Raw genomic sequence first — 15,741 nt, forward strand, 5'->3', positions numbered from 1 at the left:
TGTATGAGTGTTTGTGTGTGTTTCTTTGTGTATAACTGTGTTTGTGCATGTGTGTGTGTCTGTATGCGTGTGGTTGTTTGTACAGTATGTGTGTGTGTGTGTTTGTACAGTTTGTGTTGGTACAGTACAGTATGTGTGTGTGTGTGTGTGCATTTGTATGTGTTTGTGTGTGTTTCTTTGTGCATGATTGTGTGTGCATTTGTTTGTATAGTAAGTGTGTGCACATGTTTGTTTGTACAGCATGTGTCTGTACAGTGCGTGTGTGTGTGTGTGTGTGTGTGTGTGTTTGTACAGTTTGTGTTGGTACAGTATGTGTGTGCATTTGTATGTGTCTTTGTGCAGTTGTTTGTACAGTATATGTTTAGTATGTGTGTATGTATGTGTGTGTGTGTGTGTGTGTATGTGTGTGCATACAGTATGTGTGTATGTATGTATGTATGTGTGTGCGTACAGTAAGTGTGTATGTTTGCACACATGTTTGTTTGTACAGTATATGTTTAGTATGTGTGTATGTATGTGTGTGTGTGTGTGTGTGTGTGTATGTGTGTGCATACAGTATGTGTGTATGTATGTATGTATGTATGTCTGTGCGTACAGTAAGTGTGTATGTTTGCACACATGTTTGTTTGTACAGTATATGTTTAGTATGTGTGTATGTATGTGTGTGTGTGTGTGTGTGTGTGCGTACAGTATGTGTGTATGTGTGTGCGTACAGTAAGTGTGTATGTTTGCACACATGTTTGTTTGTACAGTATGCGTGTGTGTTTGTACATTTTGTGTTGGTACAGTGTGTGTGTGTGTGTGTGTGCTTGTTTGTGTTTGTGTATGAGTGTTTGCGTGTTTCTTTGTGCATGAATGTGTTTGTACAGTATATGTTTAGTATGTGTGTGTGTGTGCCTACAGTATGTGTGTATGTATGTGTGTGTGTACGTACAGTGTGTATGTGTGCACACCAGTTTTTGTACAGTATGCGTGAGTGTTTGTACAGTTTGTGTTGGTACAGTGTTTGTGTTTGTGTATGAGTGTTTGCGTGTTTCTATGTGCATGAATGTGTGTGTACAGTATGTGTGTGTGCGCATGTTTGTTTGTACAGTGTGTATATGTGTGTGTGTACAGTATGTGTATGTGTGCATGCATGTTTAAACAGTATGTGTGTGTGTGTGTGTGTGTGTGTTTGTACAGTGGGTGTGTGTGTGTGTGTGTGTGTGTTGATCATCTCAGTATTTGTTCCTCCAGTTTGGCGAATCTGAGCAGCATCGGTGAATAAACCTGCAACAACACAAAAACACCAGGATGACCATCAACAACACACAAAAAGCATGAGTGTTTGACTTATAAACCTCACTGACACACACACACACACTCAATAACACAATGAATAAAGTCCGTCATTAATAATGCTGCAGTCTCGCACTGATGAACAGAATGATTCATTATTGAGATATTTCAGTGTGTTATGGCCACTAATAAACATTTATGAGCAATAAACACTCATCATCTGCATCTGTGTAAAACTGAAGCCTCATTATTAATATGCAGCACAACATTAATAAATAAACCTTCTTCAAAATCTCTGCTTCATGTGTTAATCATCAATGGAAGATATGATTTAAAAGAACAGCAAAGATTCAGCAGTTATTCTTGTATTTATCATGTTTACTTTGTATTTTATTCTTATTCTTAGTATTTTTATTAAATAACTTACACTTTGTTCCATAAATATATAAATAAAATAAAATAAATAATTAATTTGTATAGTTTTAGTAAATTTAAGTGATTAATCATGACTAACTGCTTCAACATTAAAGGTTTTATTTTCCTAATGTGTGTATATACACCAGTGTTTCCCAACCCTGTTCCTGAAGGCACACCAATAGTTCACATTTTCAACCTCTCCCTAATCAAACACACCTGAATCAACTCATCAGAACATTAGAAAAGAACCCAAAACCTGACACGAATGGGTCAGATACGGGAGACATACAAAATATGTACTGTTGGTGTGCCTCCAGGAACAGGGTTGGGAAACACTGGTATATACTGTGTATATCTATTATGTATATATAAATACAAACATACCTGAAATATTTATATACATATTTATAATTATTTATAGGCGTCACGGTGGGTAGCACAATCGCCTCACAGCAAGGTCACTAGTTTGAGTTCTGGGTCAGTGTGTGTTTCTGTGTGGAGTTTGCATGTTCTCCTCGTGTTGGTGTGGGTTTCCTCCGGGTGCTCCGGTTTCCCCCACAGTCCAAACACATGCGCTATAGGGGAATTGATTAACTAAATTATCTGCAGTGTATGAGTATGAATGTAAGAATGAATGAGTGTTTTCCAGTACTGGATTGCGGCTGGAAGGGCATCCGCTGCATAAAACATATTCTGGATAAGTTGGCGGTTCATTCCACTGTGGCGACCCCTGATAAATAAAGGGACTAAGCCGAAAAGAAAATGAATGAATGATTATTTATAAATACATGAAGCTTTTTTTGTAGATTTCTGCATATAATTTTAGATACATTTCTATATATAAATATAATTAATTATAATATTATGATGATTATTATTGTTTATAATAATAATAATAATAATAATAAACAACAGCAATAAATGATCAATAAACATGGAGATAATCATTAATAATACTGCAAAATTGTATATCTATACAGGGTGGGCCATTTATATGGATACACCTTAATAAACTTATTGGAACTTTCACAGGAAAGACAATGGTGTGCTTGGTATTTAACATAACTTTATTCTTTCATGAGTTATTTACAAGCCCCCTCACAGATACTAATGTGCCACAAACAGGACTTTAATATCACCAACCATTCCCATTTTATTAAGGCGTATCCATATAAATGGCCCACTCTGTATATATGTGTATGTGTATATATATATATATATATATATATATATATATATATATATATATATATACACACACACATACATATATACATATATACATACACACATATATACATACACACACACAGCTGTCAGAATTATTAGCCCCCCTGTTTATTTTTTCCCCAATTTCTGTTTAATGGAGAGCAGATTTGCTCAACACATTTCTAAACATGATAGTTTTAATACCTCATCTCTTTTTTTTTATAATTATTTTTGGGGGGTTTTCACCTTTAATGTATAGGACAGTAGAGATTATTGACAGGAAAGAATGGGGGAGCAGAGAGAAGGGAAGGGGAATAAGACCGCAAGGCTGGAATTGAACTCGGGTCGCCGTGTGCATGTGTCGACGCACTAACCACTACACCACTCATGCTGACATAACTCGTTTCTAATAACTGATTTATTTTCTCTTTGCCATGATCACAGTAAATAATATTAGACTAGATATTCTTCAAGACACTTCTATACAGCTTAAAGTCACATTTAAAGGCTTAACTAGGGTAATTAGGTTAACTAGGCAGGTTAGGGTAATTAGGCAAGGTATTGTATAATGATGGTTTGTTCTGTAGACTATCGAAAATAAATATAGCTTAAAGGGGCTAATAATATTGACCTTAAAATGGTGTTTAAAAAATTAAAAACTGCTTTTATTCTAGCCGAAATAAAACAAATAAGACTTTCTCCAGAAGAAAAAATATTATCAGACATACTGTGAACATTTCCTCAATCTGTTAAACATCAGTTGGGAAATATTTAAAATAAATAAATAAAATATAGTTATATATAACCATAATAATGTTATTATACAGTAATTATACATAATGCTACACATTTATAATTAACATTGTAACCTACATGTTATTTAAAAAATCATAATTTAATCCTTACTAAAAGATGGCAAAATTATGACACACTGCAAGTCATACACTCTCCCAATTCAAAACTCGATTTAAAATCTGTTTAGTAAAGCATACACTCAGTGCATCACTTAGCGGGCTTCCACTCAGGTTATGCATCTTGTTGATATACACTATGAACTGCAGCTATGCTAATTATTCTCTTTATTCTCCATTTCCACCTGGGGATACTCTTCCCGAGGCCCTCAGACTATGCAGAGTCACTGATTCGATCCAAGACCAACGACGAGATGATCCCAAGGTTTCCATAATCCTGGACCAGGCCGTATACTGAGCAGCTACTGTGATGGTCATGGAGGAGTGGAGAACATGAGACTGATTCCTGTGACGCTCCAGAGACAGACGAGTCTTCGCTGAGGCCAGCTTCCAGCCTCCGCCACTGAGACTGCAGCTCTGCACAAGACGTTTGGCCAGCGGAGAAATTAAAATGATCGTGCCCAACTGAGCCTGGTTTCTCTCAAGGTTTTTTTCTTCACTTTCGCCATTTAGTGAAGTTTTTCCCTCTCCGCTGTCGCCACTGGCTTGCATGGTTCAGGATCTATAGAGCTGCGCATCGTTGGATTTGCTCTTCAGTGTTTGGACTCTCAGTAGTGATTATTAAACCACACTGAACTGAGCTCAACTGAACTGAACTTAAACACTACAAACTGAACTACACTGTTTACATTCACTATGATCTTCAATGTGAAGCTGCTTTGACACAATCTACATTGTATAAGCGCTATACAAATAAAGGGGAATTGAATTGAATTGAATAATAATGAGATTAAATATCAAACATAGACAGGAAAATATCAAATAATAATTCACAACTATGACTGAAGTCAAATAAAAATGACGACATCATATGAAGTCCTGATTATGAGATTAAAATGATAATTCACTGATGCAAACTTTACAAAGAGATGAAAAGTGTCGATTTCCAAAACATCTCCAGCTCTGATTTCATCTGAGAGATTCTGGACGCTCTTTTATTATTAAGATATTTATGATATTTATAAATTGAGAAGAATGAGCTCTAATAAAACCCATCTGAACTCATGCATAATGCACAGCTCAATCAGAGAGCATGATGGGAACTTGTGTTCAGTCTCTCTCCTGCTAAATAGAGCCGTCAGTCTCGCGGCTGTAAAACGCTCTCAAAAGGAAATCACAGAATCAAAACAACAGCTCATTCGCTTTCTTTTCAGCTCAGTCCCTTTATTAATCAGGGGTTGCCACAGTGGAATGAACCGCCAACTTATCCAGCATATGTTTTACACAGCATATGCCTTTCCAGCTGCAACCCAACACTGGGAAACACCCACACACTCTTGCATTCACACTCATACCCTAAGGCCAATTTAGTTCATCAATTCCCCTATAGCGCATGTGTTTGGACTGCACCCAGAGGAAACCCTCACCAACACGGGGAGAACATGCAAACTCCACAATGAAACACCAATGGAGCCAGCTGGGGTTTGAACCGGTGACCTTCTTGCTGTAGTGCTACCCGCTACACCACCTGCTGCCCAAAGCAATAGCTCATAAGAATCTCTTATCAGCCGTACACAAACACAGCCAGTAGCCATGTAATAAGCAGGATAAAGCACATCCAGGATGGTTGTTTTCTCAGAATAAACCCTACCAGTGCTGCTGATAAACCTAACAGGCTTTATTCTGAGAGAACAACCTCCTGGATCTGCTTTATCCTGAACTTAAACAGGCTGTGGTTCCTCTGTGTTACTACAGTGCAGGTTTCTGGGGTTTGTTCCAGCAGTGAAAGAGCTCCTTCATTCCTCAGAGGTGTGCTTTAATGAAGCGTTTAATGAAGACGCACTGACTCGAGCAGCACGTCCACCACAGGCCACAGGTCATGTGATCGCTTTCACTGAGATCCGTCATGACTGAACGCCGATCACAGCTCCTGTTACTACATTAATCTCCTGTCGCATTTATCTCTGATGCCACAGAGTGGGTGAAAATGAACGTGCCGATATTTAAAGGACACCTATTATGCAGAAATCCCTTTTATAAGGGGTTTAAACAGGTGTGTGAGCCTCTAATGGTTATAATGGTTTATAATCAGGCTTGATAAAAACAGAAACACCTTTAGAGGGGGAAAGCCCCGCCCACTAGTGCCCATCTCTCCATCTCATTAGCATAAACAGCAGCCCTGAGTGAGAAGCAGCCGTCTGTCCATTAGCCATTAGAGTGTTTGAGCTGCTGAAGATAATGTCAGCATAGACTAAGAGGATTATAGATGTGGAGTTTTAGATGAACAGCGACAGGAGCGACATAGACTGACAGAAGCATGAAGCACACACATATATATATATATATAAATACATACATAAATACATAATACATAAATATACATACATATATATATATATATATATATATATACATACATATATATATATATATATATATATATATATATATATATATATATATATATACACACGCACACAGACCCAGTGTTTAAACAGTTGCTATCTGAGAATGTTGTGTGTGACTGACAAATCAGAATCAACTATTCCAGAGAGCCGTGTCATAAATAGACGATAGTAAAAAGGATGTCATATTGATTCCCAGTATGTCTTAATCTACCTCTGATCTGCTGTAAGTATTATTATTAATAATAATGGAGTATTAATGCTGTGTTTGTACCTCCTGAGCTCCAGGTGTTGGTCTCACAGCCAGCTGCGGTTCAGGAGTGTTTCTCACCGTCTCTCTGAAAGACACTCCTGTTTCTGCTACCAGACCTGGAGGATATGAACATTTCATTTTAGTGGGAAATCAAATGCATTCATGTAATTCTTTCATAATTATTAATTACATTTTAACAATGAGTCAAAACCCAATTAGAATTTCAAGCAAAAGAGCAGCTCAGAAAGACAAAGTCACAGATAAATATGGCGTTAAATCACAATCAAACTTTGAACAAACCAAATAAAACATATTTATAAAAAAACAGCAACAATGAATAATCATATTTTATGGGACTGTTTTGTTATTTTTAAGAATTGTAAGTATAAACACCATTTTTTATTTTGTTGAATGGAGCAGCTCCGTTCAGTTAAATTAATAAAACGCAAATAATAACAACAATAATAAAAAAATAATACAATAAAAAATAAATTAATAAACAAAAATTTTTTAAATAAAAACAGATTAAATAAATATAAAATACAATTAAAGTAATAATAAATAGATTAAAATAAATAACACATTAATAAATTAAAATAAATAACACATTAATAAATTAAAATAAATAACATTAATAAATTAAAATAAATAACATTTATAAATTAAAATAAATAATATTGTTAAATTTAAATAAACAACATTAATAAATTATTTAATAAATTAGTCTCTTATTAATTAGGGGTCACCCCAGCAGAATGAACCGCCAACTATCCGTTACATGTTTTACACAGTGGATGCCCTTCTAGCCGCAACCCAGTACTGGGAAACACCCATACACTCTCATTGACACACACACACTCATACATTATGGCCAAAGTAGTTAATCAATTCCCCTATAGCGCATGTGTTTGGACTGGAGGAAACCCACGCCAACATAGGGAGAACATGCAAACTCCACACAGAAACGCCAACTGACCCAGCCGATGGCTCGAACCAGTGATCTATAATACCCTTATATAATACATGTATATTTATATATCTACAACTCTACTTGACAAACCCAAAAATCATGTTTGAGTTTCTCCTTTTAATATCTTATGTAAAGTAACACACACACACACACACACACACACACACAATAACATAGTCCAAACATTAGCTCTGTTGCCCAGTTGTGTTTAAATAGATTTTGCTGTGCTGATGATCCACATCCATCCACTCCTTTCAGACTCTGAGAAGTTTGACTAACATTCAGAAGCAGTGAAATCACCTTCAGACAGGCTGTGAAAAGAGTTAGAATAATAAAGAAAAGCAGCGCTGAAGGCCAGTGTGAGCAGACACTGCGGCTGCATTCACCACATTATTAAACTTAAATAAAAGGTCATTTCCTCAGCACAGGACTCAACGCGGCTCGCGTGATATCACAGAGCACTGCATTATAGGATGAAAATTCTGTCATCATTTACTCTTTCTCTACTTATTCCGAATCGAGTTTTTGTCTTTAGAACGCAAAAGAAGATATTTTGAAGAATGTTGCAACAGCCATCGACTTCCATAGTGTTCTTTATTACTGGCCATTCTCCTCTGGCATCAACAAGGCATTTGCGCCCACAGAACTGCCGCTCACTGGATATTTCCTCTTTGTCGGACCATTCTCTGTAAACCCTAGAGATGGTTGTGCGTGAAAATCCCAGTAGATCAGCAGTTTCTGAAATACTCAGAGCAGCCCGTCTGGCACCAACAACCATGCCACGTTCAAAGTCACTTAAATCCCCTTTCCTCCCCATTCTGATGCTCGCTTTGACCTGCAGCAGATCGTCTTGACCATGTCTACATGCCTAAACGCATTGAGTTGCTGCCAAGTGATTGGCTGATTAGAACTTTGTATTAATAAGCAGTTGGAGAAGTGTACCTAATAAAGTGGCCGGAGAGTGATAGATTAGATTTGTATCAGTTCTATCTTGATGTATTGACATGTACACTAGTCATACAATAGAAGTTATCAATACCAAAAAGACAAACGAATATAAATCCTTCAAGTCAATGCATGCTATGTATTTGTGGTTATGCTCCAACTCTAGTGCTGCTGTACTGTAAATCATTGTTCGCTATGGAGACGCGTGACATTTCACAAGCACAGGGATGCAGCCAATTACAGTGTCTGTTCTGCTAATTAACAAAAGCTGGATGTCAGGATTAATGCATAACGAGGATGATTTGTAAAGCCTTGAGTTTGATGAGAAACTAGAGGAGAAAGTCACTCTCTACATTCAGTGTGACGTCAGTGAAAGAGCGCAGAGCGAGCCTTTAATGAAGCTTTATAACACGCAGAAAGAGCCAAACACTGCATTCTGACATCAGCGTTATTTAACAACAACACAAAACTACTGTCCAAGTGTCAATATCAAGCCTGACTTTAAACTCAAGTGTTGCATTTAATAAAATATATACATTTAGTGTTGACGAAAACAGAAAACTTATCTACAACCATTAAAAAATAGTAAGTTATAATGTGGGAAAACATGCTAACGTTATTTAAAAAAGCTTGTAAAAAGTGAAAACAAGCTTACAGTGTTAGCAATTTTTCTAAAACACAACTTTCTAAAATGTTAGCAAAGTGCTAAATCATAATAACAATGCTAAAACATGCTATCAAAGGGCAAAAACAAGCTAACAGTACGCTGAAAATATCAAATTTAAACATATGTTATTAACGTTTTAAAACATGCTAGCACAGTGCTAAAGCGTGGCAACATTGTTACAATATGCTAACAATGTAAAAATATGCTATTAATATTTTAAACATGTTAGCACACTGCTAAAACATGCTGACATTGTTATAACATGCTAGCTTTGTTAAAACACAAGATTAACTTTTTAAAACTTGTTAGCACAGAACTAAAATGTGGCAATATTGTTGCAACATGCTAATGATGTTAAAAACACAGAGCTAAATTGTGTTAGCATTGTTACAACATGCTATGTTAAAATATGGTATTAACATTTTAAAACATGCTAGCACAGCGCTAAAATGAGGTCACATTGTTTCAAAATGCTAACAATGTTAAAATAAACTTAACATTTTAAAACATGCTAGCACAGTGCTAAAATATGGAGACATTGTTAAAATATTCTAACATTGTTAAAATATGCTATTAATATTTTAAAACATGCTAGCACAATGCTATAACATGCTAGCTTTGTTAAAATGCACTTAAAATGTTAAAATATGCTAGCACAGTGCTAAAATGTGCTGGCGTTGCTACAATGCGCTTGTTATGATAAAATATGCTATTAACATTTTAAAATATGCTAGCACAGTGCTAAAATATGGAGACATTATTAAAATATTCTAACAATGTTAAAATATGCTATTAATATTTTAAAACATGGTAGCACAGTGCTATAACATGCTAGCTTTGTTAAAATGCACTTAAAATGTTAAAATATGCTAGCACAGTGCTAAAATGTGCTGGCGTTGCTACAATGCGCTTGTTATGATAAAATATGCTATTAACATTTTAAAATATGCTAGCACAGTGCTAAAATATGGAGACATTATTAAAATATTCTAACAATGTTAAAATATGCTATTAATATTTTAAAACATGGTAGCACAGTGCTATAACATGCTAGCTTTGTTAAAATGCACTTAAAATGTTAAAATATGCTAGCACAGTGCTAAAATGTGCTGGCGTTGCTACAATACGCTTGTTATGATAAAATATACTATTAACATTTTAAAACATGCTAGCAGAGTGCTATAATATGTTGATACTATTATAATTTGCTAGAAATTATAAAATAGGCTATCAACAGTTTACTGCTAGCACAGTGCTAAAATGTGGCGACAGTAACATAACATGCTAGCAATGTTAAAATCTGCTTTTAACATTTTAAAACATGCTAATGCCATGGCAAAAACCTTGTGACATTGTTATAACATACTAACAATATTAAAATATGCTGTTAATGTTTTAACACATGCTAGCACAATGCTAAATCATGGTGACATTGTTATTAAATGCCAGCAATGTTAATATATACTATTAACATTTGAAAATATGTTAGCACAGTGCTAAAATGTGGCGACATTGATATAACATGCTAGCAATGTTAAAGTATCCAATTAACATTTTAAAACATGCTAGCAGTGCTAAATTATGCGACATTGCTATAACATGTTAACAATGTAAAATAAAATACGCTATTAACATTTTAAAACATGTTATCGCCATGCTTAAACATGGTGACATTGTTATAACATCCTAACAATATTAAAATACTTTATGATGTTTTAAATCATGTTAGCACTGTGCTAAAACATTTTGACATTGTTATTAAAAGCAAACAATGATAAAATATACTATTAACATTTGAAAATATGTTAGCACAGTGCTAAACTGTGTCGACACTGATATTACATGCTATCTATGCTACAATACACTAATAACATTTTAAAACATGCTAGCACAAGACGAAAATGTGGTAACATTTTAGCAACTTGCTAGCAATGTTAAAACATGCCATTAACATTTTAAAACATGCTAGCACAGTGCTAAAAAGTGCTGGCAATGTTACAACATGCTACCTATGTTATAATATGCTATTAACATTTTAAAACATTCTAACACAGTGCTAAAATGTGGTGACATTTTAGCAACATGCTAGCAATATTACAATGTGCTATTAACATTTTAAAACATCCTAACACAGTGCTTAAATTTGGCGACATTTTAGAAACATGCTAGCAATGTTAAAATACACTATTAACATTTTAAAACATGCAAGAATGGTGCTAAAATATGGCGACATTGTCACAAAATGCTATTAAAAGTTTTAAAACATGTTTGCACAGCGCTAAAACATGCTGACATTGCGATAACATGCTACCAATGTTAAAATACGCTATTAACATTTTAAAACATGCTAGCACAGCACTAAATTATGGTGCCATTGTTAATAAAGCCAGCAATGTTAAAATATACTATTAACATTTGAAAATATGCTAGCACAGTGCTAAACTGTGGTGACACTGATACAACATGCTAGCAATGTTAAAATACACTAATAACATTTTAAAACATGCTAGCACAACACAAAAACGTGGTGACATTTGTATAACATGCTAGCAATGTTAAAAATACGCTATTAACATTTTAACATTAACAAACATGCTAGAATGGTGCTAAAATGTGGCAACATTGTCAGAACATGCTATTAAAAGTTTTAAAACATGTTTGCACAGCGCTAAAACATGCTGACATTGCGATTGCATTGACATCGCAAGCTAGCAATGGTAAAATACGCTATTAACATTTTAAAACATGCTAGCAAAGTGCTAAATTGTGCTGACAATGATAACATGCTAGCAAGGTTAAAATACGCTATTAACATTTTAAAACATGCTAGCAAAGTGCTAAAATGTGCTGACATAATGATAACATGCTAGCAATGTTAAAATACGCTATTAACATTTTAAAACATGCTAACAAAGTGCTAAATTGTGCTGACAATGATAACATGCTAGCAAGGTTAAAATACGCTATTAACATTTTAAAACATGCTAACAAAGGGCTAAATTGTGCTGACATAATGATAACATGCTTGCAATGTTAAAATACGCTATTAACATTTTAAAACATGCTAGCAAAGTGCTAAAATGTGCTGACATAATGATAACATGCTAGCAAGGTTAAAATACGCTATTAACATTTTAAAACATGCTAGCAAAGTGCTAAATTGTGCTGAAATAATGATAACATGCTAGCAAGGTTAAAATACGCTATTAACATTTTAAAACATGCTAGCAAAGTGCTAAATTGTGCTGACATAATGATAACATGCTAGCAATGTTAAAATATGCTGTCAACATTTTCAAACATGCTAGCAAAGTGCTAAAATGTGCTGACATAATGATAACATGCTAACAATGTTAAAATACGCTATTAACATTTTAAAACATGCTAGCAAAGTGCTAAAATGTGCTGACATAATGATAACATGCTAGCAAGGTTAAAAAACGCTATTAACATTTTAAAACATGCTAGCAAAGGGCTAAATTGTGCTGACATAATGATAACATGCTAGCAATGTTAATATATGCTATCAACATTTTCAAACATGCTAGCAGAGTGCTGCTTTCGACCAATCAGACAAGCCTCACCGTGTGCAGCCCTGTAAGCACAGCCCAGACAGGCCGAATTGGTGACGTCGATGGTGTAAACCGGAGCGTTGAAGACGTCAGACAAGACCTGTGCAGATCACCACAATTAATTCATAACAAACATTAAACATGATTAAATCAGACATCTGAAACCGCAGTTCTTTCAGATGGTGATGCAGTCAGATGTCCAGTGTTCAGTGTAAATACCTGTAAGATGTCCTTGTTAGCCGAGGCTCCTCCAGTGGCCAGAACTCTGGAGCCCTGAACTGCAGGACACACAGAGACTGATGGAGTCATTCATGATCATTAATGAACACACACAACCTGCTGTCAACACTAGCCCCATAACATCCTGTTATAACAGAAAAAACATGTGTGTGTGTGTGAGAGTGAGTGCAAGTGTGTGTCTGTGTATAGGTTTGTTTGTGTGGGTACTTGTTTGTCTGCTTGCGTGTGCGGTACATGCATCTGTGTGTCTATGTCTGTGCGTGTTTGTTTCTTTGTGCATCTGTGTGTGTACATGTGTCAGTGTGTTTGTGTGTGCATATGCATGTGTGTGTGTGCGTCTGTGTGTGCGTGCAGTATATGCATCTGTGTGTTTCTTCATAAGTGTGTGTGTCAGTGTGTTTTTTTCTTTGTGCATCTGTGTGTGTGTGGATTGGTTTGTGTGTCTGTCTGTGTGTGCAGTATATGCATCAGTGTGTTTGTGTGTCTGTTTCTTTGTGCATCTGTGTGTGTCTGTCTGTGTTTGCGTTTCTGTGTGTGTGTGTGTGTGTCTGTGTGGATCGGTTTGTATGTCTGTCTGTGTGTTCAGTATATGCATCAGTGTGTTTGTGTGTCTGTTTCTTTGTGCATCTGTGTGTCTGTCTGTCTGTGTTTGCGCGTCTGTGTGTGTGTGTGTGATAATCACAGCAGACATTAAGTGTTGACGCTGCATCACTGTAGTGTAATGAGACATAAAACATTATGTTATGCTAATTAAAATATAATTCAAGCTGAATAAAGCATAAAAACTAATGTTATGCAGTAAAACGGCGCATAAAAATCTAAATCAGATTCAAACCATTAAATTACTGGAGAACGAGAAAAGAAAGACCTGAGCTAAACAAACAGCATCTAAACAGAAAACATGAACACATTCCCTATATTAGTCATTATAGATTTATAATTAATTAGCATATATGTGAACTGAAATAATATGCATTATTCATCTTAATTATTTTAATATAAATGTATACTGATTTATTAAATGTTTAATTCTCTATTAAGAGGTTTTATTTTCTCAGATTTGTCCTCCAAATCAGATTTTATATATAACAGATAAGCCGGTTTCAGCATTCCCTCTGCATTAAAAGACTGACAGAATCATTAAGATCTGCCTCATTTGCATTCTTTAAATATTCATGAGACTGCCTACTAGAAGCCTGCGTTTCTCCTCATGAAGTGTGCGTCTGTGTTTGTGTTCACTCCTACACGTAAGTAGAACAACACCACAGAAAGACACCATAAATGGAACAAAGCTCACAACATAAAATACATTTAATAAATAAATACAAATGATCTATTTATTTACATTGGGGGAAAATAGATTTATCTGTATTAATCTGTACTATTAATGAATAGTTAATGAATGCAAATGAGGCCGATCTTAATCATTCTGTCAGAAAAAGAGAAGATTAAGTTATATTTTATTATAATTAAATAATAATTATATGCATTTCATTTAAAGTCCTGTATTTTTAATTCTTATATTGATAAAGAAAACTATAAAGGGACATTTAATTAAAGATTTACCCACCCTTTACTTGTTTCAAACCTGTGTGAGTTTCTTCCTTATGCTAAACACAAAATAAGATATTTTGAAGAATGTTGAAAACCGGTAACCACTGAGTTCAATTTGTTTTTCCTAATGTGGAAGTCAATGGTTACAGGTTTTCAGCATTCTTCAAAATATCTTCTTTAGTTTTGTTCAACTGAATAAAGAAACTTATGATGGTTTGTAAACACTTGAGAGAATAAATAGTGAGTGAATTTTAATGCTCTTTAAATGCAGTTGTGCCTATCTGACATAATGCTGCATGCCATTGGGAAAAAAAATGTTTAAAAAAACAGAATGTTAAAAAAAGTCACACCAAAATAAAAAGCTACACCTAAAAGCACACACAAATGATAAACCTGCACTCCACTGATGCTGAGATTCAGAAATGACTCTACAAACCTGACATGTTCTGAACTGTGGCCCCTGCTCAATTATATCTTAAATACTCCAATAATTAGTAAAACGGCAGTAATAACCTGTACAATTACAGTTAAAAGCTGTAAAATGACACTAATAATCTGTGTAACTGCAGTAAAAATTAGTAAAACGGCAGTAATAACCTGTACAATTACAGTTAAAAGCTGTAAAATGACACTAATAATCTGTGTAACTGCAGTAAAAATTAGTAAAACGGCAGTAATAACCTGTACAATTACAGTTAAAAGCTGTAAAATGACAGTAATAATCTGTGTAACTGCAGTAATAATTAGTAAAACGGCAGTAATAACCTGTACATTTACAGTTAAAAGCTGTAAAATGACAGTAATAATCTGTGTAACTGCAGTAATAATTAGTAAAACGGCAGTAATAACCTGTACAATTACAGTTAAAAGCTGTAAAATGACAGTAATAATCTGTGTAACTGCAGTAATAATTAGTAAAACGGCAGTAATAACCTGTACAATTACAGTTAAAAGCTGTAAAATGACAGTAATAATCTGTGTAACTGCAGTAATAATTAGTAAAACGGCAGTAATAACCTGTACATTTACAGTTAAAAGCTGTAAAATGACAGTAATAATCTGTGTAACTGCAGTAATAATTAGTAAAACGGCAGTAATAACCTGTACAATTACAGTTAAAAGCTGTAAAATGACAGTAATAATCTGTGTAACTGCAGTAATAATTAGTAAAACGGCAGTAATAACCTGTACATTTACAGTTAAAAGCTGTAAAATGACAGTAATAATCTGTGTAACTGCAGTAATAATTAGTAAAACGGCAGTAATAACCTGTACATTTACAGTTAAAAGCTGTAAAATGACAGTAATAATCTGTGTAAC

The 15,741-nt window shown here is 34.8% G+C and overlaps 1 protein-coding gene across 1 annotated transcript in view; it reads right to left on the reverse strand.

Moving 5' to 3' along the window:
• Positions 1–1,182: 1,182 nt before the first annotated feature.
• xylb (xylulokinase homolog (H. influenzae)) overlaps positions 1,183–15,741 on the reverse strand; it is a 43,346-nt gene continuing 28,787 nt past the window's right edge. Inside the window, exons 16-19 of the mRNA XM_056450608.1 lie at positions 12,847–12,905; positions 12,640–12,727; positions 6,495–6,589; positions 1,183–1,269 (exon numbers count right to left, since the gene is read on the reverse strand). Of these exons, the coding sequence (XP_056306583.1) occupies positions 1,213–1,269; positions 6,495–6,589; positions 12,640–12,727; positions 12,847–12,905 (299 nt within the window). The 3' untranslated portion in view covers positions 1,183–1,212. The remainder of the gene's footprint in view (positions 1,270–6,494; positions 6,590–12,639; positions 12,728–12,846; positions 12,906–15,741) is intronic.

This window comes from Danio aesculapii, chromosome 24 (assembly GCF_903798145.1).
Source record: "Danio aesculapii chromosome 24, fDanAes4.1, whole genome shotgun sequence".
Lineage (NCBI taxonomy): Eukaryota > Metazoa > Chordata > Actinopteri > Cypriniformes > Danionidae > Danio > Danio aesculapii.